At 45.1% G+C, this 23,457-nt stretch overlaps 1 protein-coding gene across 1 annotated transcript in view; it reads right to left on the reverse strand.

Moving 5' to 3' along the window:
* MOCOS (molybdenum cofactor sulfurase) overlaps positions 1–23,457 on the reverse strand; it is a 47,084-nt gene that overhangs the window by 22,211 nt on the left and 1,416 nt on the right. Inside the window, exons 2-8 of the mRNA XM_019740835.2 lie at positions 17,623–17,712; positions 14,646–14,712; positions 13,153–13,794; positions 9,929–10,005; positions 7,778–7,977; positions 5,896–6,012; positions 3,793–4,254 (exon numbers count right to left, since the gene is read on the reverse strand). Coding sequence (XP_019596394.2) covers positions 3,793–4,254; positions 5,896–6,012; positions 7,778–7,977; positions 9,929–10,005; positions 13,153–13,794; positions 14,646–14,712; positions 17,623–17,712 — 1,655 coding nt within the window. The remainder of the gene's footprint in view (positions 1–3,792; positions 4,255–5,895; positions 6,013–7,777; positions 7,978–9,928; positions 10,006–13,152; positions 13,795–14,645; positions 14,713–17,622; positions 17,713–23,457) is intronic.

A 23,457-nucleotide genomic window follows, 5' to 3' on the forward strand; every position in this document is an offset into this window, starting at 1 on the left:
GAACCAGAACTCCTTGGAGAAACAGTTGATTCTAGGGATGGGGCAAGAAATAGACATGAGAAGCCAGGGGCACCTTGCACTGCTAGAAAACTAAGGAAGTGCTCAAAAAGCAAAATGTCAAAGGGATGCAGGAGTCAACTGAAAGTGTGTCCGATGGCCAAAACTAGAACAACTTGAATAATAATAATAATAATAATAATGTAGTATTTGATTATAACCCAAAGTATAAAATAAATATCCATGAGCTCATACTGATATAAATAAAATGAATGAATGAATGAATAAATAAGGAAAGTCTCATATAGAGACTCTCTCATATAGAAGAATCCCAAAATAATCGCACAGATGCTCCTCCCTCAAAAAGGTGGAGCATAACTCCCTGCCCTTTGAATTTGGGCTACACTTAGTGACTTGCTTCCAAAGAGTGCCGTATGGAAATGGGGTGGAGAGGAGATTTTACAGTGAAGAAAGCTGGCAAACACTAGCTCAGCCTGGTGCCTGAGGTTTACATCAACAGTGATAAGTCATGTTGACAGTACAGACCCTGATACCACATGATGAGAATAGCACCTCACCTCTGTGGTCCTCCTGGGGGGGGCAGGAGGGATTCCCTTAACTCCACTGTAGTCATGAGAAAGACATCAGACAAACCCAAATGGAGGAACATTCCAAAAATACCTGACCAGTACTCCTCAAAACTGTCCAGCACTGTGGATCTGTAGGCGGCCCCTCCTGGACTCACACAGGGGATGCCCCTGCCTTGAGTGAGATGAGGGCTACTATACCCACAATTCTCCTCTCCTGGTCTGAGGGAAGCAGCTAAGACAAGTATTAGTGGACCCTTCTGATGTCTGTGATTTGGCCAAAGATCTTGGGCCCCAGAGCATGCGTCAGGCCCTCATCCTGGTCAACTCAGGCTGGCATCCGGGTCTCAACTCCCATTCGTCAGTAGCACCGTGGTCCAGCGGTCAGACGATGCCGGAGACAATGGCCTCTTCTCCTTCCTCAGCAGCATGTAGACACCTGACCCTCCCACCTACTTCCGGGCACACTGACACCGCTCCTCTCCCACAGCTGCTCCTCTCAGTCTCCTCTGCCTGCTCCTCCTCTCCCCCAACTGGCCAATATTAGGGCAACTTGGGGCTCAGTTGAGGCCCTTTCTTCTCTACGCACCCTCTCCCTGTTTCATATCACCCATTCCCCAGACAAGTAGCTCCAAACGCTGAGGTCTCCCCATCTCTCGCTCCAGCCCAGCCCTCCCCTCTGAGCGTCAGACTCACACATCCACAGGCACCTCGGACTTCCCTGTGCAACGCTGACCTCCAGTTCTCCCTCAGGCCCGCCCCTCCCCCAGCCTTCTCCACTTCATCAGCAACATCGCTATAGTCCCAGCAGCTCCAGTCCTTCTATGCTCCTTCTTCACCCTCACACCCCACCTCCATCCCATTGACGCTATTAACACAATATTTCGATATTTTTTATTTCTCTCCACCTCAGCTGCCACTTCAGTCCAGGGTTTCAGCAAACTGTGGCCCACAGACCACATCCAACCCACTGACTGTTTTTATAGAGCTTTGTTGAACCACATGTGTGCTCATTCGTAATGTATAGTCTGTGACTGCTTTCATGCTACAACGGGCAGAGCTGACTAGTCACAACAGAGACTGCACAGCCTGCAAAGTCTAGAATAGCCCCTGGGGCCCTTGCCAACAAGTAATTGTGGCTTTAATATAATCTACTATCATCTCTTGCCTGGACTATTGTCATGTCTCCTAGCTGATCTCTGTTTCCTCCCTCACTCTCCCATAAGACAGTCTCTACTCAGCAGCTGGTAAGAGCTTTCTAAAACAAAAATGAGACCAAGTAACTCCCTTGCTGAAACCCCTTTAAGCTTAGACTAATTCCACTTAGACTAAAATCACTAAACGATGTAGCGCTATGTAATCTAGTCCCTGCTTACCACATGTCATAACACTCAGCCTCTTCCCCACTCCCCACTCTTTGGCCACATGACTTTCTTTCAGTTTTTCCAATGTACCAGGCTCTTTCTCACCTCAGGGTCTCCTCACATGCTGTTCCCTCTGCCTGGAATGCTCTTCCCCCTCTCTGTGTGCCTGACTCCCAGGTCTTCAGATTAAATGTCCCTTCCTCAAGAAGCCTTTCCTAACCCTCCAAATATAATCTAAGTATCCCACTGCAATGGACTAAATGTTTGCGTCCTCCAAATTTCATGTTAAAATCCTAACCTCCAGTGTGAGGTTATTAGGAGGTGGGACCTTTGGGAGGTTAGTAGGTCATGAGGGTGGAGCCCTCATGAATGGGATTAATGTTCTCATAAAAGAGACCTCAGAGAGCTCCCTTGCCTCTACCTCCATGTGAGGACACAGCAGGAAGACAAGCATCTATGAAACAGAAAGTGAGCCCTCACTAGACACAATCTGCCAGTGCCTTGATCTTGGACTTCCAGCCTCTAGAAGTGTTAAAAATAATTTCTGTTGTTTATAAGCCACCCAATTGGTGGTACTTCGCTATAGCAGCCCAAATGGACTAAGACAGCCACCCATCGGAATTCTCTCCAGCATACCCCACCTTTTGCCTTCTTGGCACTTATCAGCAGTGTGATTCCATTCACTTGGGTAGTATTTGGTCTTGTAGCTGTTTGCCTCTGAAACACTGCCCTCCCTTCTCTTTTGTTCATCATTGTATAACAGGTTCTGGCCTGGTAGGTAACACGTGTTCAGTATATAGTTTTTGAATGTGCAGATGGATGAAAGACCTTTAGCAAAATATGAAACCTTACTGAGCCTCAGTATCCTTATCTGTAAAATGGGACACTAATTCCTGCCCATGCTACCTAAGCAATGTGGCTGTCCTATGGAATATGACCTATCTGTGAAAACAGAGTCCTAATATACACGGGAAACATGGACACCTCACCTGCCTCCATTTGGAAGTGGAGGTGAACTTGCTTGTTTATGGCCTCAGACTGGAGGACAGGCTCCCATGGGACCACCCTGAAATGCAGGTAACAAACAGTCCTGACCGTGGTATGTCCAACCAGGAGCCAGGGAGCCTGTCATCCAAAAGGTTTAGGAGTCTGGGATATTTGACTGGGACTTGGGATAGACTGATTATAGAAAGATAGCCTCAGGTTGGCCACAGCAGGTGGTGTCAGGGCTGGCTGGCCAGCCAAGGAAGACGCTCCAGCCTCCCAGCTTGGGCGATTACCAGGCGAGCATATTTTAAGGTATAACGTAGTTTACTTCCATGGGGAGGGCTGAGCAGAACAAGTCACGTAAGAGCACCCAAGGAGTCAGCAGACCTGGGTTCAAATTCTTGTTCTATCACTTATCAGCAGGTAACCTGGGTAAAAACCTTAAATTGAGTAGCTCTCAGGCTCTATATCTATAAAATGGGGATGATATTACCATGTACCTTGTACAACTGTTTTAAGAATCATATGAAAAAAGCATAGAAAATGTGTCAGCAGGGAGCCAACCCATGCATTCAGTGAAAGTTACATCCATCATTAACAGTAACTAGGTGTTTACCGCTCAGAAACAGGGTCCTCTCAGGGGTCCCCACAAACAGAGCCATGTTAGAAAGTCAGCCCAAACCAAGAAAGGCAGAACGAGAATAGCTCTTCTTAAATCACAATACTCTGAATATGAGTGGGATTTTCTGCATGCTTTTCTTCACTTTCTGTACGTTTTCTTTCACTGTGTCAAAAAATAACATAAAATAAACAAACAAACCAAAAGGCAGTGTCTGTGCTGCCATTAAAACCCTTACCTCAAACGCAGCACAGGATTTGATGGGGTAGAGGTAAAGGTTGGTGATGACATGTGGCCCAACGCCTCCATTCAGGATGCCGGTAGCTTTCTCTGAAGGCGTCTGCTGCATCCTGTTGGCCTCCAGCACAGGTGGGCACAAACCCACAGCATCCATAGCTGTGAGCAAGTCACTCCAAACCCTGGAGTCTGTGCGAGTATCTTCCTGAGAGGAGGGCCTACATCTGCTCACGGTGGCAGTCACAGCGTTCTGAGCCTCACTCTCTGCCAGTGGGGCTCCAGCCTCCCCGGGAGCAGCCTGAGGGATAGCCTGGCCACTTGACGGGCACAGTCGGGTTGCTATGATGAACCTGAGAAAGGCTTGGGCATCCTGAAGTGTAGACATGTATCCAAATGAAATCCTCACCGATCCCGTAGGCTGCCCATCTATGAGGTCCACGTCATCTCCACAGACATGACCAGCCTAGAAGAAAAGGGAAATAAATCAGCCAGAGTGACTCATTTCTCATGGGCCTATTGGAAACATTTGTAAAACAAATTTTCTTCATTTTATGAAACAAAATTGACCCAGAAAATAGAACTGCAGCGATAATATGTGGGGTGTGCCTAAGACATAGCTCCATAGGGGGTGGGGGGTGGGAGATGAGGGTAAGGGGGATCAAATACATGGTGATGGAAGGAGAACTGACTCTAGATGGTGAACACACAATGGGATTTATAGATGATGTAATACAGAATTGTACACCTGAAATCTATGTAATTTTACTAACAATTGTCACCCCAATAAATTTAAAAAAAAAAAAAAAGACATAGCTCACAAGCACAGGGGCTCACTTTCTAGATCTCACTTTGCTTATGTAAACTGGGGTCAACACCAATCTCAAGGAGTCATTCAAGAGTTTAAAAGAGGGGGGGCCAGTTAGCTCAGTTGGTTAAAGCGTGGTGCTGATAACACCAATGTTGCCAGTTGGATCCCCGCATGGGCCATTGTGAGCCGCGCCCTCCTTAAAAAAAAAAAGAAAAAAAAAAAAAAGAGTTTAAAAGAAGTATTTACTGATAGCTGCACACAGAGCCAACTCACAGAGGTATCAAAGACGGACCAAAGTTTTAGAAACACTGAGGGGTCAACCTTTTGGTCTTCCCAGAGCCGAGGTGGGAGAAACACCTGCTGGCCACTTCCTGTAACCGCTCAGAACCAAAGGGAGGCCTGCACCCCTGAGAGCCGCCCTTTGACAAGAGGCCAAGAAAGAGATGCTTGCCCCCAGGAACGACCAGCCTGAGGCCACTACAAAGAGCAAAGGCAGCATGAAAGCTCCTGCTGGGAGGTGGGGAGAGAAAAGCAGGAGGTCCCCAAGCCTGGCTGCTGCTGTTGATCACTGTCCCGGACACCTTCCTCCCCCGGTGCTGAGCCCAGGTCAGTCACACACAGAGGCGGCCAGGGCATTCCACAGGATCAAATATTATACCCGGAACTTCATTTGTTTGTGTTCTGAGCTTCCCTCTCTCTCTTTTTAATAAAACCCAGTTCATGGTTGGTTGGGATCTAGTACATACAACAGTTAGTGGCAACCAAAGAAACTCAAGTTACAAAACTATTCCAAAATAAATAAGGGCTGTTTGCCACTCAAACTATTCTTATGAAATAGTTCAAAACAGGCTGTACCCTGAAGTGAAAAACCTCTGCCTGGAGGGAGACAGGGAAGGAGGGGATTCTGACAGATGCAGAATGCCCCCTGGAGGGGTTCCTCTCCTCACCTAGCCCAGCGACAAGCTAACACTACCTTGGAGATTTTACTCTGGTAGGACTGAATTAGGTAGTGGCCCTCTGCATGGATAAGAATATTCCCACATAAGCTCGCCCCCTGTTAAAATCCCTCTTCCATCTTTATATGTTTGCCCTCAAAGTAAAAAATGACTTCATAGAGATACTATCTTGAAGACTTTTCTATTTTTGTTGAACTCTTTTCCTCTGCACATCCACAGGGCGGGCGCAGAGAAATGAAGCAGCCGCCACCCCAGACACGTGGCCAGCCTCCAGTGTAGTTGGAGGTACCACCATTGGATCTTGCTGACGAGCATTTAGGACACAGGGTCTGGTACCAACCTGAAGATGCTTCTTGACCATCTCGTCACTTATCCCCAGGTGCCTCTGGCAGGCCCCAGTGTTACAGAAGCAGCCAGTTCGCACTTGGATGTTGTAAAGACTGGCCATTTTGTCCACCTGCAGGTTTAACGTGACATGGAACCAGTGTTAGAGATGTCCAGTTTTGCTTTGATTGCCTGGGAGAGAGTTCCAGATCAATATTTGGGCGTCTCTTTCCTAACAACAAAATGAGAATATGAGCCTGCAAGTTGGCTATCAAGTGCCATGATCTATCATGGGTTTATGAAACACAATTTATAACATGTTACTGATAATTAGTTTATCCAGTTGGGTTATAGACGTATACCTGAGAAAAGTGAAAAAAGCAAATTCAGGTCAAATTCCAAGTGAAGAGCTCACATGTAAAACAAACAATTCCATTAAAAAGTGGACAGAAGACCTGAATAGACATTTCTCCAAAAGAGACCTATAAATGACCGACAGGTACCTAAAAAGGTGCTCGACGTCACTAATCTCCAGGGAAATGCAAATTCGCTCTACCTGCCATAGCACACTTCACGGTCACCTGTCCGCCGTCCTCTATACTCCTCGGGAAATACAAACTCATTTTAGGTGCAAGAATGAAACTTAATTTACCAATGACCTAGAATACCATATTTAAGGAGGCAAACCTTCTCCCCTTAATGCATTTTCCACACACACCCCAAAAAAACATTTTAAATGACAAGCTTCTTTCCGGGTTTGTTGGGGCTGCTCCTGCAGGTGGGTGACCAAAGGGCTGTGGAGTATGCAGTCAACCTACCCAAGAGACCCCCTGGGGTTGTAGAGCAGCTGCCCCCAAACACCAGTGAAAACCGACATTTCCCCCTGAAGAATATTTCTTCAGTTTATTCCTCAGAAAGATTATGGTTATTCAGAAGAGGGGGGAAATTGATTCCTTAAGAAATGGATTTTGAGAAATTCAGGGTTTAACAAAGGTATACGGGGGTGGTGGCTTTCAAGGGAAGAAGGTCACCATCTTCCAAACTTATCTGATGATCAAATCTGCTCCTCACAGAGCAGCTGCAGGTACCTGGGTTGTGAAAAGGGCTTTGGGCTCCCCATGCCCAGTCTGTGACACCCCTTCTGATGACCACCTACCACCATGTCTGAGCACTTGGTGTGATTCTGGACTTTTCAATGGACTGGGCAGTAACTGTCTTATTCAACTGTGGCAAGGACTCAAGCAGTGCCCAACCTGAAAACCACTATTTGCACTGTTTTCATGAGACAATACATACACAGGGTGTATCTGCAGAAACTATTTTATAACCAACCTACCAAATCCTTTGAACTCATTCATGACTATGGCAGAAAACGGGCTTTTGTGATAGCAAGGACATGGTTTCTACTTGTCATAAAAGAGTTCTGAGTTCTAAGCAACATGCAAAGAAATAGAGGTGACAAGCCCATGATTTTGTGTGACACTGTGATATGGTCTCATGTATCGCTGGGGCCACCAAGCCATCTGTACATAACATGACCTCAGACGCAGTGTTCTCGCTACACTGCTTTTCTGTCTACACTATTGTAGGTGTTTTCCCCTGCTGACAAGCTCTCAGCTGTCCATTTCCCTGGTCAGAGACTCGGCCTGTCTCTTCCCACTTGAAATTGACCATTTCTGGCTGAATAAAGGGCGCTGAAGAACTACGTAGCCATGTTTGTCAGAATTGTGTGTCAACAAGAGTCTCGAAGAGCCAGTGGCCTCTGTCACCATGCATGGGCTTCCTAACAGCTACTGCAAGGGGACTTGACGGCAAATTTCAGACTGGAAAAGGCTGCAGAGTTCCAGACCAGAGTGATTCTCTTAGGAACGGGTCAGCAAGGCGAAAAGAAAACCCACCTGGGAATAACCAATGATGGTCCCATTGTCGTCGAGCACATTAAAATTGATGATTGGACCCTGAACCTCTGGGCTGCTGAAGTCAGAGTCGCTGTAAATCCGCACCACCGGGGCTCCGTTGGGGTACCGGAGAGAGGACAGGGCAGTGTAGGTGTACTGAGCCAAGGTGAAGGTGTGCTGTGTTATATTCTCCATTCCACCTCGAAAACAATTATGAGATGGCAAAGAGAATCAATAACTTAACAACAACTGCACTCACTTTTAAAACAATGAGATTATACCTGGCAAACTTGGACCTAATATTAATGATTTAAAATACTTGTAAATACTGTATAGGACTGCCCATAGAGTAAAGGTGTAGGTCTTTGATAATGGACAACAGTTTCCCGTTGCTGAATGTTTCCTAGGCACTCGTCATCCTCTTTATATATATATATATATATATGTATAACATTACTTAAGTATTTAGGCCCTTTGGTAGCAGATAGCCACAATGTACAATTTTGTCTTTAAATGTCTCATTTTTTGCTGTTTGTTTGTATTAGTGTTTAAATCATTTTAATATTATACGAAGCAATTAACATGCTACAACATGGATGGGTCTTAAAACACCTTACGCTAAGTGAAATAAGACAACAAAAAAGGACACATATTGTATTATGTCTCTTATACAAGAGGCATAATTCTATTTTATAGAATAGACGAATTTATAGAGACAGAAAGAATAGAGGTTATTAGGGGCTGAAAGGAGGGTAAATGGGTAGTTATTGTTTAATGGGTAGAGTTTCAGTTTCGGATGATGAAAAAGTCCTGGAGATGAAAATGATGATGGTTGCATAGAACGTACTTAATGCCACTGAGTTGTACACTTAAAAATTGCTTATTATCACACCCAGCAATGTTGACAACGATTCCTTAATGTCAAAAAAAATTTGCTAAACTGGTACATTTTATGTTATATATATTTTACAACAATCTTCTTTAAAAAGAGCAATTAAGTAGGAAAAATCAGGCTTTGCTTTTGGGGAAAATGATACTGTCAATCTGCTTCCGAAAGTGCCTCTGGCCCTCTCAGCCCCTGTCACATGCAGTTTGGGTACCTTGTTCATCGGTTTCCTTGGGAAAGTGCTCATTTCTCAGTGTCTGTCTTATGTGCTCTGTGTCCTGGATGATGCCCCTTTGCCTTCCTGCATCACCGTCAGGGGAGCCCTCCCTTCCTATGAACCCTCTCTGCTCCCAGTTGGGCTAAGGCTGAGGACCTACAGGGTCCCATTACTGTGGGGGAGAGAGAGAGAGAGAGAGAGAGAAAGAGAAAGGAATGTCCAACCACGAAGCCACGTCCATGATTCACCACAATCCCATCTCTGTATGGACGGTACAAGCAGTGCTCCCCCATTTCTCGAAGCTCAGTCTCTGGAAGGAGCACCCAGGAGCACAGCAGGATGATGGATGCCTGACTCACCCGACAGAGGTTCTCCCAGTCATGTACCTTTAAGTCAAGCCCTATATGATGGGAAGTGGCATCTGTCTGTGTGTCAGCCTGTGGTGAGTGCCCCCATCTGTCCACGCACCCCAAGCGCTCATCAGGAAGGAAAATGTGCATCATTGCAAAGGCCAGTGGCAGAAACAATGGTGAGAAGCTCAAGGTGAGGTGTTAATATGTCCTGGGTTTAAATCCTAGCCCTCCCAATTGCCAGCTCCCTAGCCCTGGGGAAGACATTTAACCTCTCTGAGCATAAGCTAGCTTCGTGGATAAAGTAAGCTTATCATCGAGCTTCCCCGGGGGGCTGTAGGGCAATCCAGCAAAGTAACAGCTGAATAAGGTGTCAGGATCCGTAACCATTCCCAGGGCAGGAACTCAGGACAGTTCCTCTGCTCCTATGAAAGTATTAATCTCCTGATTTGGAATGTCTCTTACCTGTTAAAATGTTCTTTCAACTGACCAAAAAAAAAAAGCCTCAGTCTCTTAATCGTGCCTCAGAAGTCCTTTTGAAGTTCTTTCCAATCAGTTTCAACTGCATTCAGTGTACAATTGCCATGTGCCAATCACTCACACAGACTCTCTTTCATCTGAATCCTAGCTGTGCCAGGCCCCCCTCAAGGTCATGGGCAACAGGAGCAAATTCCACATGGAGAAAAACGTCCCCCTACCTGTGAGGCTCTCTAGGGCATCAAATCCATGTTTCAGTGCTATCACGTCAAGGAAAGAGATGGTGCCATCTTCAAACCTGTAACCATGGGGAAGGCAACAAGATTAAGCTGTGGCCAACTTCTCCATGTGCATTTTGTGGTAGGTAATGAGCTTTTAACTCTAGGCTCAGCCATCATCTGTGCATGCCTTCTCTCTGCTGCCTTACAAACCATTGCTCTCCCCCACAGGACAGAGGGTTTTGTATAGCAAGACCCGTCAGGCTGCCTCTGCCCCGGACCCACTCTGCAGCTTTCTCAGGATGGGCTGGCAGTGGTGACAAAAGGCCCTAAAAGATCATCACCATCTTGAGACATTAACAAATAGAGAGATGCTTTGCTGCCCCCAGGAAGACTTTGAACTTGACAAAACCTCAAGTGCTGTGGGTTCTTAAAATGCCACCCTTGACCCCAAGAGAGCACGACTGACAGGGCATCAGTTCAGTGTTGATCAACCTTGTAGCTATAGGGTTCTTAACGAGAGTCCATGATTCCAAAGTCTGTAGAACCACAGGCTTTGGTAAAAACTAGGAGGCTCTCAATACAGCAGATGTACCCCTTCCCGATTATAAAAGTGTTGATTATGCTGGCATTTTAGAATTATTCACTTAGTCAAAATAATCATCAAATCTTGATTGTCCATGTACTTACTGTGTATCAGGCACTGTCCTAGGTGCTAAGGACGCGGCAGTGAACATAACAGGTAAAATCCCTGCCCTCACAGCATTTCCATTCTCCTGGGAGCATAGAAACTAGGAACAACAAGCAACAAACATGCAGAGAAAAGCCAAATAAGCAACAAGCCAGGTGGTGACAAGTGCAACGAAGATGCATAAGTCAGAGGGCTGGCAGCTGCTTTAGACAAGATGGTAAGGGAAGTCCTCTCCCAGGGAGCTCATTTGAGCAGAAACCAGGTGGGAGCAAGGGAAAAGGCTCATTTTTGAAACAGTTCAAGTCATGGTTTCCGGGGGAACAGCGTTCCGGGGAGAGAGTGCAGCAAACGCCCTGAGCGGCCCGAGCCTGGCACACCGCCCAACAGCAAGGAGGTCTGTGGAGCCAGGAGATAGTGGACAAGGCAGGGAGTGGTAGGAGAAATAGGTAGAGAGGTTCCACCCTGGGTGGGAAAATGGGCTCAAGGGCGCTGAGCAGAGAGGAGTGACAGGAAGGGACCTAGGCTCTGACAAGATGCCTCTGGCTGCTGCAGGTGCGATGGGGAAGCTGGGAGACAATGAGCCGGTTTCAGCAAACGTCGGGATAAAGGATGGTGACACACAGCAGCTTGACACAAGTGGAAGCTTTCAACGGAAATACTGTTGTGTTTTCATACTCTAGGGATAAGAGCTGCTCAAAGTATTGTTACTGCAATATTAATTTCTTTATAAAACTAATGGTAATTATTGGACAGACAGAATTCACAATGAATCAATAATCAATCAATTACTGATTGGTGAATCACTAATGAATTAGTGATTAACTTTTAATCAATTAAACATTAGCCAAGAATGATTTAAGTGATTAATTGATCATTACTAATTATTTATTCATCGATCATTAATAGGCTCTTGGGGGAAAGGGAGTTTTTTCGTTTCCATCAAAGGTTGTATCTCATTGGGTTATCAACTAGAAAAGATTAAGAACGTGGTCCAGGTACATGTTCAAGGAACATTTGAGTTGGGTATTAAATCTTTTGAGTTCTAGTCTTAAGTTCACAAGAAAACAATTAGGCTTCTACTGGAAAATAAACACGTTCAGCTTTCTGAGAATCTTGGTGTGGCACGTGCTGCAAAGCAACCCACCCAAATCAAAGGAAAGCGGTCTGGCCCAGCCCCACCCACTCACCGTGCCCGCAAGGAGCTGCCCTACTGGCTCAACACAACTGGGCCTGTAGTTTCCTTTATACGCTGTGGAGCCTGTCATTATTCTCTTCTCACTTAGTTATACTGCATTACATGCTACATCATCACACTGGACTCCAAAGGTTTCAGCACAGCATTCCTGTTTCAGCATCCCCCAACTACGGACAAGTCCTAACACAAGAGGCATCAAATAGCCTCGTCATGTATCCTGGTGCTTCGCCTATATTAGCTCTAAAGCATCATCTCCTTTGAGAGACCTCCGTTAGAGGAAACACCCGAGGTGCACAGATCACGTCGCATCCCGTGTCCCCACAGCGGGTGTGCAGCGGAGCCGGCACTCACTCCCAGCTTGATCCTGCTTCAGGGTCCACACACTTGGCAGCTGACTCTGCTGCCAAGGCCCCTTTCTGCAGGACCTTTGCGTCTGCTCCTGGCTCTGTGGGGGAGCTGAGCCACCTTCCCATCCAGGGGCTGGGCCTTGTCAGGTACCAGCAGGGTAACCAGCTCTCGGCCCCCACCCCATGGTATCCCCCACCATTGGGCCCAGTGGAACCCTGGGTCAGCTACCATTTTCACCCTCTCACATATTCCACCTTACAGGTCCCAGCCCTTGTCATCCAGGAAGTTCCTGGGCATAACCCACATCGCCTGCCCTGCAGCCTGAGAAAAACACATATACCAACAAACCCCAGCATAGGCCAATGATAATAGATTGTTGCAAAAGTAACTGCAGTTTTTGCAATTATGTTTAACCTTTTAAACCACAATTACTTTCGCACCAACATACTATTTGAGGGCAAGTAGCTGCCTGCCCTCAGACATCCTTTGTAACTCACAATAGGTTCAGAGAGACTGCTGTGAACAGTGCCCCACAAGTCTAGTTTAATTGGTTCCTCTTATTAACTAGGCCCAAGCTGAGCTGATTCTAGCAGCAGAAAACCAGCTATGCCATCAAAGTGGATGCACACTTGTTCCAAGTCTTTCACATCACTGCTTTAGCTGCTGCCACCTCTTGTCAGCACCTGGTCAAAGGCCTAGCAGCCCACCCTCCTTCCTCTCTTGAGAGCCTTTCACCTCTTTGGCGCAAGGCCTTACCTGCAGGCCCTTGTTCTCCCACAAACGAGGGCAGAGTTCACTGAGCAGCCTGTGGCACACTCCCTCCACCTCTGCCTCCCAGAGCTGAGCCCTGCCACCAGCGTCCATCCCTGCCAGCTGTGGCCCACTCCTCTGACCCCACTGTCCCAGCCCAGTCCCTTGCACAATCCTACAGGTGGCACAGGCCCGACTCCAGCCTTGCTGAACTCTGCCCAAGCCACTCCCACGGCGAGGTACCTTTCTGCCACCGACTGTCTTGGGATATAGAAATCTTCTCCTGCAAGGTATGCAGCAGCCGTGCCTCCTCCAAAGTAGGTTTTCCTCAGCAGAGGAGCCACATGGTTACGCACCAGCAGAGCGCCCAGGCCGGTGGGGAAGCCAAAGATCTTATAGAAGGAGATGGGGATGAAGTCGGCCTGGTGAACGGACAGGTCCAAAGATGAGGTGCTCACATAGGAGGCCGCGTCCAATAGCACGAACCACTGCCCAGAAGCACTCACAGGGCACGTCTGCCCAGACTGGACCTCTCCGATCCAAGACAGGGGGTATCTGGTTCCAGAAAAGTTACTCTGAGCTGGGTAACAGAAGAGATGAGGAAGCTGGCAGTCTGGGTCTCTGGCGGCAGCTCCCCGTTTCTCCGCCGACCACATGTCCTCTGGCCTGACAGGGATGGAAGGGACGTTCACGGATTTGGCCACCATCCTCATGCCCACCACGGAGGTGTGGCTGTCGGTGAGGTAACAGAACAGACTCCCGCTGCTCTCCTGGCCTGGGGACACCCACGGGAAGGCCTCTGCTACCAGTTTAAGAGCAGCCGTGCTCCCAGCTGTGAAAATCACACTGTAGTCCTCTGGGGAGGTGTGGAAGTGCGCCAGAATCCTGGAAGAAGCACAGCATGGCAGCAAAAACTTGGTCTTTCTCCATTGTGCAATGTTTGGAATTAGTCGCATTTCTACTATGATATCTCCCTTCACAGCTAGGGAAAAACTCAGATAGGCTGAGACACAATTGTGACGCCAGGATTCAAACTGGCAAAATCACCTTGCTTCTCAAATCCCCACCTCACCCGGGATAAAACAATAAGCTGTAAGGACTTTCACCTTAGTGGAAAACGCCCCCTCCTTGGTCTGCTAGCCAGCTGTGCCCATAACAAGTTTTAAGGCATCAACTTGCTTCACGTTGCTTTTAATATTGGCCACCCAGTATCCTTTTCAAATTGGAAATCATTTGAAATTGCATCCATTCAAGTCACTTTAGTTACCCCTTGGAAATTAACTCCCAAAAACCAATTATTACATGCGGAAACATATAACGAGCTGTTTAACATGCAAATATTAGTAAAAAGGTGGGGAAAGATGAAAGGTGCCTACTGAAATATGCAAATAAAAACCAGAGAAACTGTTTGTCGTCCCTCTGAAAGCAAGATTTAGGAACTTGGGTCACTCTTGATCACTCTGATCCCCAGGAATCCTGACCCCAGCCCAGAGCCACACACACCTGTGCACACCTGAGCTGCCTACCTGTGCTTCTGGTATGCCCTGCGGGGCACCCACTCACTCTTACCTTTCCACCCTCTGACCCTGATCTTTATCAATGTGCCTGTGTGGCCATTCAGCTGAATGTGGTCTTCCTGAAACCAACTCAGAACCTTTGTGGGATGCAGGCAGGTTGTAGGAAGGATGTCTATACACCTGGGAGTGCCCGCCCCAGCTGGTGCCCCTGCTGCTCACCTGTAGCGCACCTGCTCCACGGTGTCATGGGTCAGCTTGCTGCTGATGCTCTGGCTGTGAGGATTACCTGGCAGTTTACAAAGACAAAGCCATTGAGTCACTGCGTATGGTCCCTCCTTTTGTGTTCCTCCCAAACCTTCTCCCTCCGTTTCTCAAAAAGTTAAGCATAACACTATCATATGACCCAGCGAGTCCACTCCTATACACTCAAGAAAAATGAAAACTGGTCCACACAAAGATGCACGCACATGAAGATTCATAGCAGCTCTATTTGTAAAGCCCAATTCTGGGACATCAATGTCCATTAACTGGTGAACAGAGAGATACAATGTGGCATATCCACACAAGGGAAACTTATTCGGCATTAAAAAGGAAAAAATTACTGGCTATGTCATACATGAACCTCAAAAGCATGCTAAGTGAAAGATGCCAGACACAAGAGATCACATGTTGTGTGATTCCATTTATAGGAAATGTCCAGCAGAGGAAATTGTATAGAGATACAGAAAGTAGTAGATCAGTAGTTGACTGGACGGTGGGGATGGAGATGGGGGTGGGGGAGAGTTGGGGAGCTGGGGGAGTAACAGAGATCCACTGTAAATGGGCATCAGAGAGCTTATTGCGGGAGAGCGGGATAAAAATGTTCTAAGTAACGTATAGTGATGGTTGTATAATGCCACTCAGTAAAGTTACTAAAAATCATTGAACTGTACACTGGAAATAGGTGAATATTATGATATATAAAATATAACTCAGGAAAGCTGTTAGAGGGAAAAAAACAACCCTCCCCTTGCGAATAAAACAAGACAGGATCCAGAACAGCATTTTGCAACTGGAAGTTGACTCAGAGGCAGCCGGGCCAATGCAAGAACTTTTTCTACAAGTTTCTAACAGGTGGCCAGCCCGGTTCTGTCCATTAACTGCAGGACACTAAGTACACAACTTCAGGAAGCTGCTCTTCCCCTAACCAGGAGACAGAGCCACAAACGCCACTTGACCTAAGTTCCCATTTATTGCCCTGAGCTCACCCCTGCTCCTGGCCCTGTTCCTGCAGAAACACATCTATCTCTTCCTCCTAATGTGTGAAAGGGGCCTTCATGACTCCCTCTACCCACTTATTCTCAAGGATAAAGGACCTCCCACTTTTACCCTTCCTTTGTCAATTTCTACTCCTGGTGGCCTTTCTGTGTGTGTCCCAGAGTATCGTTGTCTCCTTTAAATCACAGTCCCCAGGCGTGAACACAGACCGTTCAAAGGGCCTGACCTGCTGGGCCCAGTCACCAGCACTTCTCAGGAGCAGGATCCCACGTGCACATTAAGGCAAGTCTTGGGATTTTTGTTTGTTTGTTTTAGAGTTTTTCGTTGTTGGTGTTGCTCTCTCAAACCACACTGTAGGGTCACACTGGATACTGGCCGTGGAAGCTACCAGTGTTCCTTTGCCATATCAGCTAGTAACCCGTGGGGCTTGATACTTACCCAGGTTACCTTTCATCACCTTGGTTTTTAACTCTACATCATGAATAACCACCTTCTGTCTCAATTCTGTCATTTCTCAGGCCAGCACCTTTCCCATAGTTATGACTCTTGCAAAGTTTAACAACGGAGAATTGCAGGTCTCTTTACAAATCATTGATTAAAATCAAGATAAAGTCCCTCACTGATGTCTTCCCTGGAGACTGTTTCCCAGATTTAAATATCTGCTGGCTACTGGGAGCCCTCGTATGGCATGCCAGGACCATCATGAACCCGGGCACTGTGGTGGAGGTTAAGGGTTTGTGCTCTGAAGCCAAACTGTCTAGATACCCTGCTCCCCCAAGTTCCCCAGCTCTAGCACTTCCTGACTGTGTGGCCTCAGAGTAAGCACCTGCCCTCTCTGGGACCCAGTTTCCTCATCCGGACCACCAGAGTGGTAACAGAACCTGTCCCTTACTTGCAGCTTGTTATAGAAGCTGTCATTTAGCTTGTGGTGAGCATGGAAAGATAATAGAGATGAAGCATTTGAAACAGTACCTGAAGTGCAACGACTGCTCAGTACAGGTTATTTATGTATTATTGTTATTTATTGCTATTGTCATTACCACTACTACATCTACTACTATTGTTAGTTCAAACTCCCTTTCCCAAGTTACCTCCTGATCACATTATGCTGCTGATTAATGCCTTCAATGACTGCCCATTGATTCTCGAATACAGATTAAACTCTATAGAGGACCTGTAAGGCATCTACCTACCTCTCCACTCATACATCCACTGCTTTCCTCTCCTACCCTCCCTCTATGTTCTGGGCTCATTCCTGAAACCACAGCAAGGGCTTGGTTCATGCTGTTTCCTCTCCCTGAAATGCCCTTTGTGTCCTCTCTCCCAAGTGAATTCCTGCTCATCCTCCAGCATTCACCCCACTCCTAAGGAAATTTCCCTGATACTCACACTGCCAACCCACTGTCACTCTGCAGATCCAGACACCCCCTGCACTAAAAGCCTTTTGTCATCGCCCTTCACACAGTGATTTACATATATTTGGAGCTCACTTGATGAAGGTCTTAAGTCCACCAGAGCCCATGAAGGCAGGGACTGTTTCCTTTGTTCCCATGACAGCACCATACCCCCACCTCCAGAGCGTCTCAACCAATATTTATGGAGGGAATGAATGAACATTCCTCCTATTGTCCCATTCTCTGCACTGCACCAGTCCCACAGGGTTATCACACCACCAAATACAGCACCGTTGTACCTCTGTGCCCTTCTTGACACTGACCCCATGTGGCCCTGGGCCAGTTCTCCCATCCCAGCAACACATATGTTAGAAGGAATGACCCTGGGTGTTTGCCTGACCCCCTCTCCGTGGGGCTTATTCAGCTATGGGTGCTCCACTTGGTCCCAGTTTATTCACCCAACTTGAATTAAGCAGAGAAATATCAGCTGAACATAGTGGGCCAATGTTCAATGCAAACATCAGTTATGGTGTGTTTTTCTTTACCATAAACATTTTCCGTGAGATCACGCGTGAAGCTTGTGAGCTGACTCTGGGGGAACAATGTGGCTCCTGCATGGTCAAGGTAGACAGTTCCTGAAAGAAAACACAAAAGAAAGCTGTGGCTATTTTTCCGAGGTTCTCCACTCATTTTACCTAGATCTGGTTTGTGTAAGCTTGAGCACTGCCCATTTGATGCATTCAGACATAACATCAGGCCACTCCCAGCCTCTTGATAGGTGTTTCTTCATGCAAGGGTAGGCATGAGCAATGGAAACACTGCACTTTCAATAGTTAAGGACCTTTAGAGCCCTGAGAGAGCCGTCCTGATTAACCAGCTCTCTTATGAACCTGGAAGAGCATCCACAAAGAGGAGGAGCCCCACAAACACCTGTGATTAATGATGGTGAAGCTAGTTCCCATCATGACTCATACCCTATTCTGCAGTTTCCATGCAGCTTCCCTGATGGGTGAGCCCTGATTCTGCTTTCCCATAGTGAATTCTACATTCGTCAATCCTGGAACAACTTTGACAGCGTCCAAGGATACGAGGAATAGAAATGATCTTTCCAGCCTCTCTCATAAACAGAGAAAGGCACATTTGGATGAGAGGAAGATATCGAGGTTTACCTATCAGATGGCCAAGATCAAAAGGTTGGATAAATCACTGTGTGGGTGAGGGTGTGGGGAAACAGGCCTGCTGGTACATGGCTGGTAGAGGGCGAATTAGTACAACTTCTTTATACACAACACTTTGGCAATATTGGTAACACTAAAATGCAAACACTCTTTGACCTAGCAATTCTCCTAGGAATTGATCTTATAAACATCCATGCTTTTGTGAAATGGCATGTCTATGAGGCGATTCAGTACAGCATTGTCTGCAATAGCAAAAGACTGGAAATGACCTAAATGTCAATCAACATGTATTTAAAATAGAGAATTAGTATCCAGTTATCTAGTACTTTATAAGCACTGACATAGAACAAACTCTGAGATACCGTGTTTCCCCAAACATAAGACCTAACGGGAAAATAAGCCCTAGCATGATTTTTCAGAAGGACATCCTCTGAATATAAGCGCTAATGCATCTTTTGGAGCAAAACTTAATATAAGATCCGGTCATATTTTCAGAGAAACATGGTACATTTTCAAGAACGTACAATGTAAATAGATTCATTCATTCTTTCATTCACTTAATATTTTTTGTTTTGTGCAGGATGGATTTTTTGTTTGTTTTATTGAGATATAATTCACATATCATAAAATTCACCCTTTTAAAGTATATAGTTTAATGGTTTTAATATATTCATAAAGTTATGCAACCATCACCACTAATTTTAGAACATTTTCATTCATCCCAAAATGAGACCCCGTACCTATTACCAATCACTCCCAATCCACCCAGCCCCAGCCCTGACAACCACTAATCTACTTTCTGTTTCCATTATTTCATACGAATGAAATAATACAAGATGTGGCCTTTTGTGTCTGGCCTCTTTCACTTAGCATAATACTTTCCAGGTATATTGTAGCAGGTATCAGAGCTCCATTCCTTTTTATGACTGAATCGTATTCCACTGTACGGCTAAACCACATTTTGTTGATCCATCTGCTGATGGACATTCGGGTTATTCCACGTTTTGTCTATTATAAATAATGCTGCTATGAATATTTGTGTACAGTTTTTTTTTTTCCCATTCAGTGGGTTGTCCTTTCACTTCCTTGGTGGCACCCATTGAAGCATTAAAGTTTTCAATTTTGATGAAGTCCAATTTGTCTCTTTTTGTTCATTGTATTTTTGGTGTCATATGAAACCATTGCCTGCCTGCAAACGTCTCAGAGTGTGTGGTGCACCACCTCCCCACCCTGCAGCCTGCACCACCTTGGTGCCCATCACCCCTGCCCGCCTCCGCCCTGGGCCTGAGGGTGGGCACCGTCTGGATGCTTCTCACCGGCCCCAATCTACTCTCAGATGAGTGTGGTGCTTTGAAAAGTGTGAAAGCTATTAGTAAACTCTACTTTCCTCTATCAGGAGAAGTAACAGAAATTAATGAAGCTCTTGCAGGAAATCCAGGATTTGTCAACAAATGTTGTTATGAAGCTGGTTGGCGGCTCAAGATGATGCTGAGTAACCCTTCAGAACCAGACGAACTAATGAGTGAAGAAGCGTATGAGAACTACATAAAATTTATTGAGGAGTGCAAATGGAACCCCCCTCCCCGCCCCGCCCCACCTAATAAAGTCGTATGAACAACTTAATCTAGAATAGTTATCTTAAATTAGTGGTGGATAGAAGATTTAAAACAACTTTTAGTAATACCAATGGATAAAGAAACTACAGCAATGCTACTGAAAGAAAAGACTCCTTAACTTCCTAATGATTGCAGATAAACACAATATGCCTCTCTTCACAACACCCTATGATTTTTTTAGGTTAGGCTAAAGTTATAATATTCAGAATTCCTGAATTTGTGGTAAAATCTAGTTATAAAAATTATGTCATTCAACGATAACATTATTACTTTAAGCCCTATATAGTATTGTAACTTGCTTACATCCATCTCTGGATTTGGGTCAAAATACTTAATATTTCCATTGGAAATAACTGGCAGTGGAGAAAAGTTCCTGTCAGTTGTCACTGTGTCAGATGATGAACAATACTGTCTTAATTTTGCAGTATACTGTGCTTGCTGGTGCTATTTTTAAAAAGTGAAGCAACAGCCTTGCAGGAGAAAAAAAATTAATAATAAAACAGTCAACTTCAAAAAAAAAAAAATAAGGAAACCATTGCCTAATCCAAGGTCCTGATGATTTATGTTTATGCTTCCTTTTAAGAGTTTTATAATTTTAGCTCTTATATTTAGGTCTTTGATCCATTTTGATTTAATGTTTGGAATACAATGTGAGGTAGGGATCCACCTTCATTCTTTTACATATGGATATCAAGTTGTCCCAAGAGCATTTGTTAAAGAGACTATTTTTTCCCCTGTTAAATAGTCTTGGCATCCTGTTGAAAATCAGTTGACCCAAGATACATGGATTCATTTCTGGATTTACAATTCTACTCCATTGGTCTGTGTGTCTATCCTTCTGCTAATAGTACATTGTCTTGATTACTGTTACTTTGTATGAGTTGTACTTACTTTACTTTTATAGGAAGTATGAGTCCTTCAACTTTGTTCTTTTTTAAAATAGCCTTGGCTATGTTCTGGGTCCCTTGCATTCCTATATGAATTTTAGGATCAATTTGTCCATTTCTGCAAAAATGTACCTGGGATTTTGATAGGAATTGCATTGAACCTATAAGCCAACTTGGGGAGCATTGCCATCTTAACAATAGTAAGTCTTCCAATCTGTGAACACAGTATGTCTTTTCATTTATTTAGGGCTTTTTTATTTACCTGAATGATGTTTTATCAGTGTATAAGTCTTATATTTCTTTCGATAAATTTATCCCTATGTATTTTATTCTTTTTGATGCTTTCCTTTATTCCATTTTCATAGTGTTCATTGCTAGTGTATAGAAATTGAGTTAATGTTTATATATTGGTCTTTTTTCTATAACCTTGCTGAACTTGCTTTTTAGTCTAGTAGTTTTGTGTGTAGAGTCCTTAGGGTTTTCTATACACAAGATTATGTTATCAGCGAGTAGAGATGTTTTACTCTTCCATTCCAATCTGGGTGCCATTTATTTCATTTTCTTGCCTGTCTAGAACCTCTAGTAAATGTTGAACAGCAGTGGTGAGAACAGACATCCTTGTCTTGTTCCTGTTCTTAGTCTTTCAGTCTTTTACCATTAAGTATGATGTTAGCTGTAGTTTTTGGTAGATGGCCTTCATCAGGTTCATTAAATTTCCTTTTATTCCTAGTGTATTGAAAGTTTTTTCCACATAAATGTATGACTTCGTCCAAAAAATAGTATTAAAATAATGTCCTCTTTTACTGAAGATTCAGAAATGCCAACGTACATAACCAAAAGAAAAGCTTTTGTCCACCCTGCTATCAGGAAGATGCTTGTGTGAAGTCCTGGCATACATGTAGAACCTAAGGGGCTGCTGGTAAGGGCAACACACACTTTACCCACCGTCTTCTGCAGGGTCAGGAAGCCATTTGGAAGAAGGCTGCTTTGGCCTTTGGTCCAGTAGTTAATTTTGCAAAACAGGGCAGACAGGTTAGATCGCTAGAAATCTGATCTTAGAAGGTTCAACCAGCATAGTGTTAACAGTGCAGAATCTGAGTCACCAAACCTAAATTGAATCCTACTCCAATACTAGCCATTCTGGGTCCCTGTTCCTTTATCTGCAAATGGGATGAGAGTTAAACAAGTGGGTATGTGACAGTCCCCACTCCAGTGCCTGGCACAGTAAACACTGCACAAGGTTCAGCTGTTATTAGAAGTAGGCAATTGACCCCGAAACCAATTGGCATTAGGTCTTCAAGGAAGGAAATTCCAGGATCTCGTCAAGGTCATGCTCCTTCTGTTCTCAGTTCCACTCAGCATGAGTAACCAGTAAGAAGCATCCTGGGGCTTCAAAAACCACTTGAGCCATCTATTCAATATGCGCCCTTCACCAAGACAAGGAAATTCCCATACAATTGATTAGGCAAAAAAAATATTTCAGACTTAAAGGTTAAGCATTTAATTAGCCAGAGCTACCACTTAACCAGACAAATTCTCAAGCCTACATAAGAATTATGGGGAGAGGGGGAAGAAAGAGGAGATGAAGGTTATGCTATTTTGGGTTACTTCGTTTTTCCCCACCGCCCTATGAGGAAAAAAAAAAGTGGCTATGTTCCAAGACTCCTAGCAGTGGGAGGGAGCAGTGAGTTTAATCCACAAAAGCTGACTTCAACTGTAATGTATAGGAAATGCTGGACACTTGCATTAAATAAATATATAGACAGATAAATAAGGATACACACACAATAGTACCACAAATACAGACTTACGACAGTTTGACAACGCTTTTTTTGACTTTACGATGGTGCAAAAGTGATACACATTCAGCAGATACCATACTTCGAATTTTGAATTTTGACGTTTTTGCGGGCTAGCGATATGCAGCGTGATTTTCTCTTGTGAATTCTGGGCAGAAGCAGTGAGGGTGTTTACCACCACGAGGGTAAACAACCGATGTTCTACAGCATTATTCATTGTGTTGGGTGATTTTGCTCAACTCTAGACTAATGTTAAGTGTTCTGAACACGTTTAAGGTAGGGTAGGCTAGGCTATGAAGTTCAGTAGGCTAGGTATTAAGTGCATTTTTTACTTAATGACATTTTCCACTTACGATGGGTTTACCGAGAGGTAACCCCAGGGTAATACAAGAAGCATCTGTACAGTAGATATTAAAGAGGCTCTGAAGCCCAACCTGAAATCCTGGCTATCACATCTAAAAGATACATTTGAGGGGAAAGGTGCTATTCTCGGAAGGGCAAGAGTGAAACAAGGAGGGACCCAGGACACGTCTATACTTTTCCAGGGTGATGTTGAGGGGTCAGCCAATGATGGTGTGAGGAATCGGAGCTGGAGGGGATCAGGGAATGAAGGAGGTGTGGTGCTGACGTAATTACGGGCTGAATGATTACAGCCTGAGATTTGCTTCAAAAGAATAGGAAGCCTCCCTTCCTCCCTCTGCACCTGTGGATGTTCATTGCATTAGTCTCTCTATTATGTGGGTAGGAAATTTCTATAATACAAACGTTCAGAGAGAGAATGTGGAAGCAGAAGGACAAGGGGCTGTCTCCAGCAGGTGACTTTACAGCTTTGAACAATAGGGAGGGAGTAGAGAGAAGCGGCCAGAAAGCCCCCTGGCTCTCTCCTGAGCCTAAACAAGG

The sequence above is a fragment of the Rhinolophus sinicus genome, linkage group LG09 (assembly GCF_036562045.2).
Source record: "Rhinolophus sinicus isolate RSC01 linkage group LG09, ASM3656204v1, whole genome shotgun sequence".
Classification (NCBI taxonomy): domain Eukaryota; kingdom Metazoa; phylum Chordata; class Mammalia; order Chiroptera; family Rhinolophidae; genus Rhinolophus; species Rhinolophus sinicus.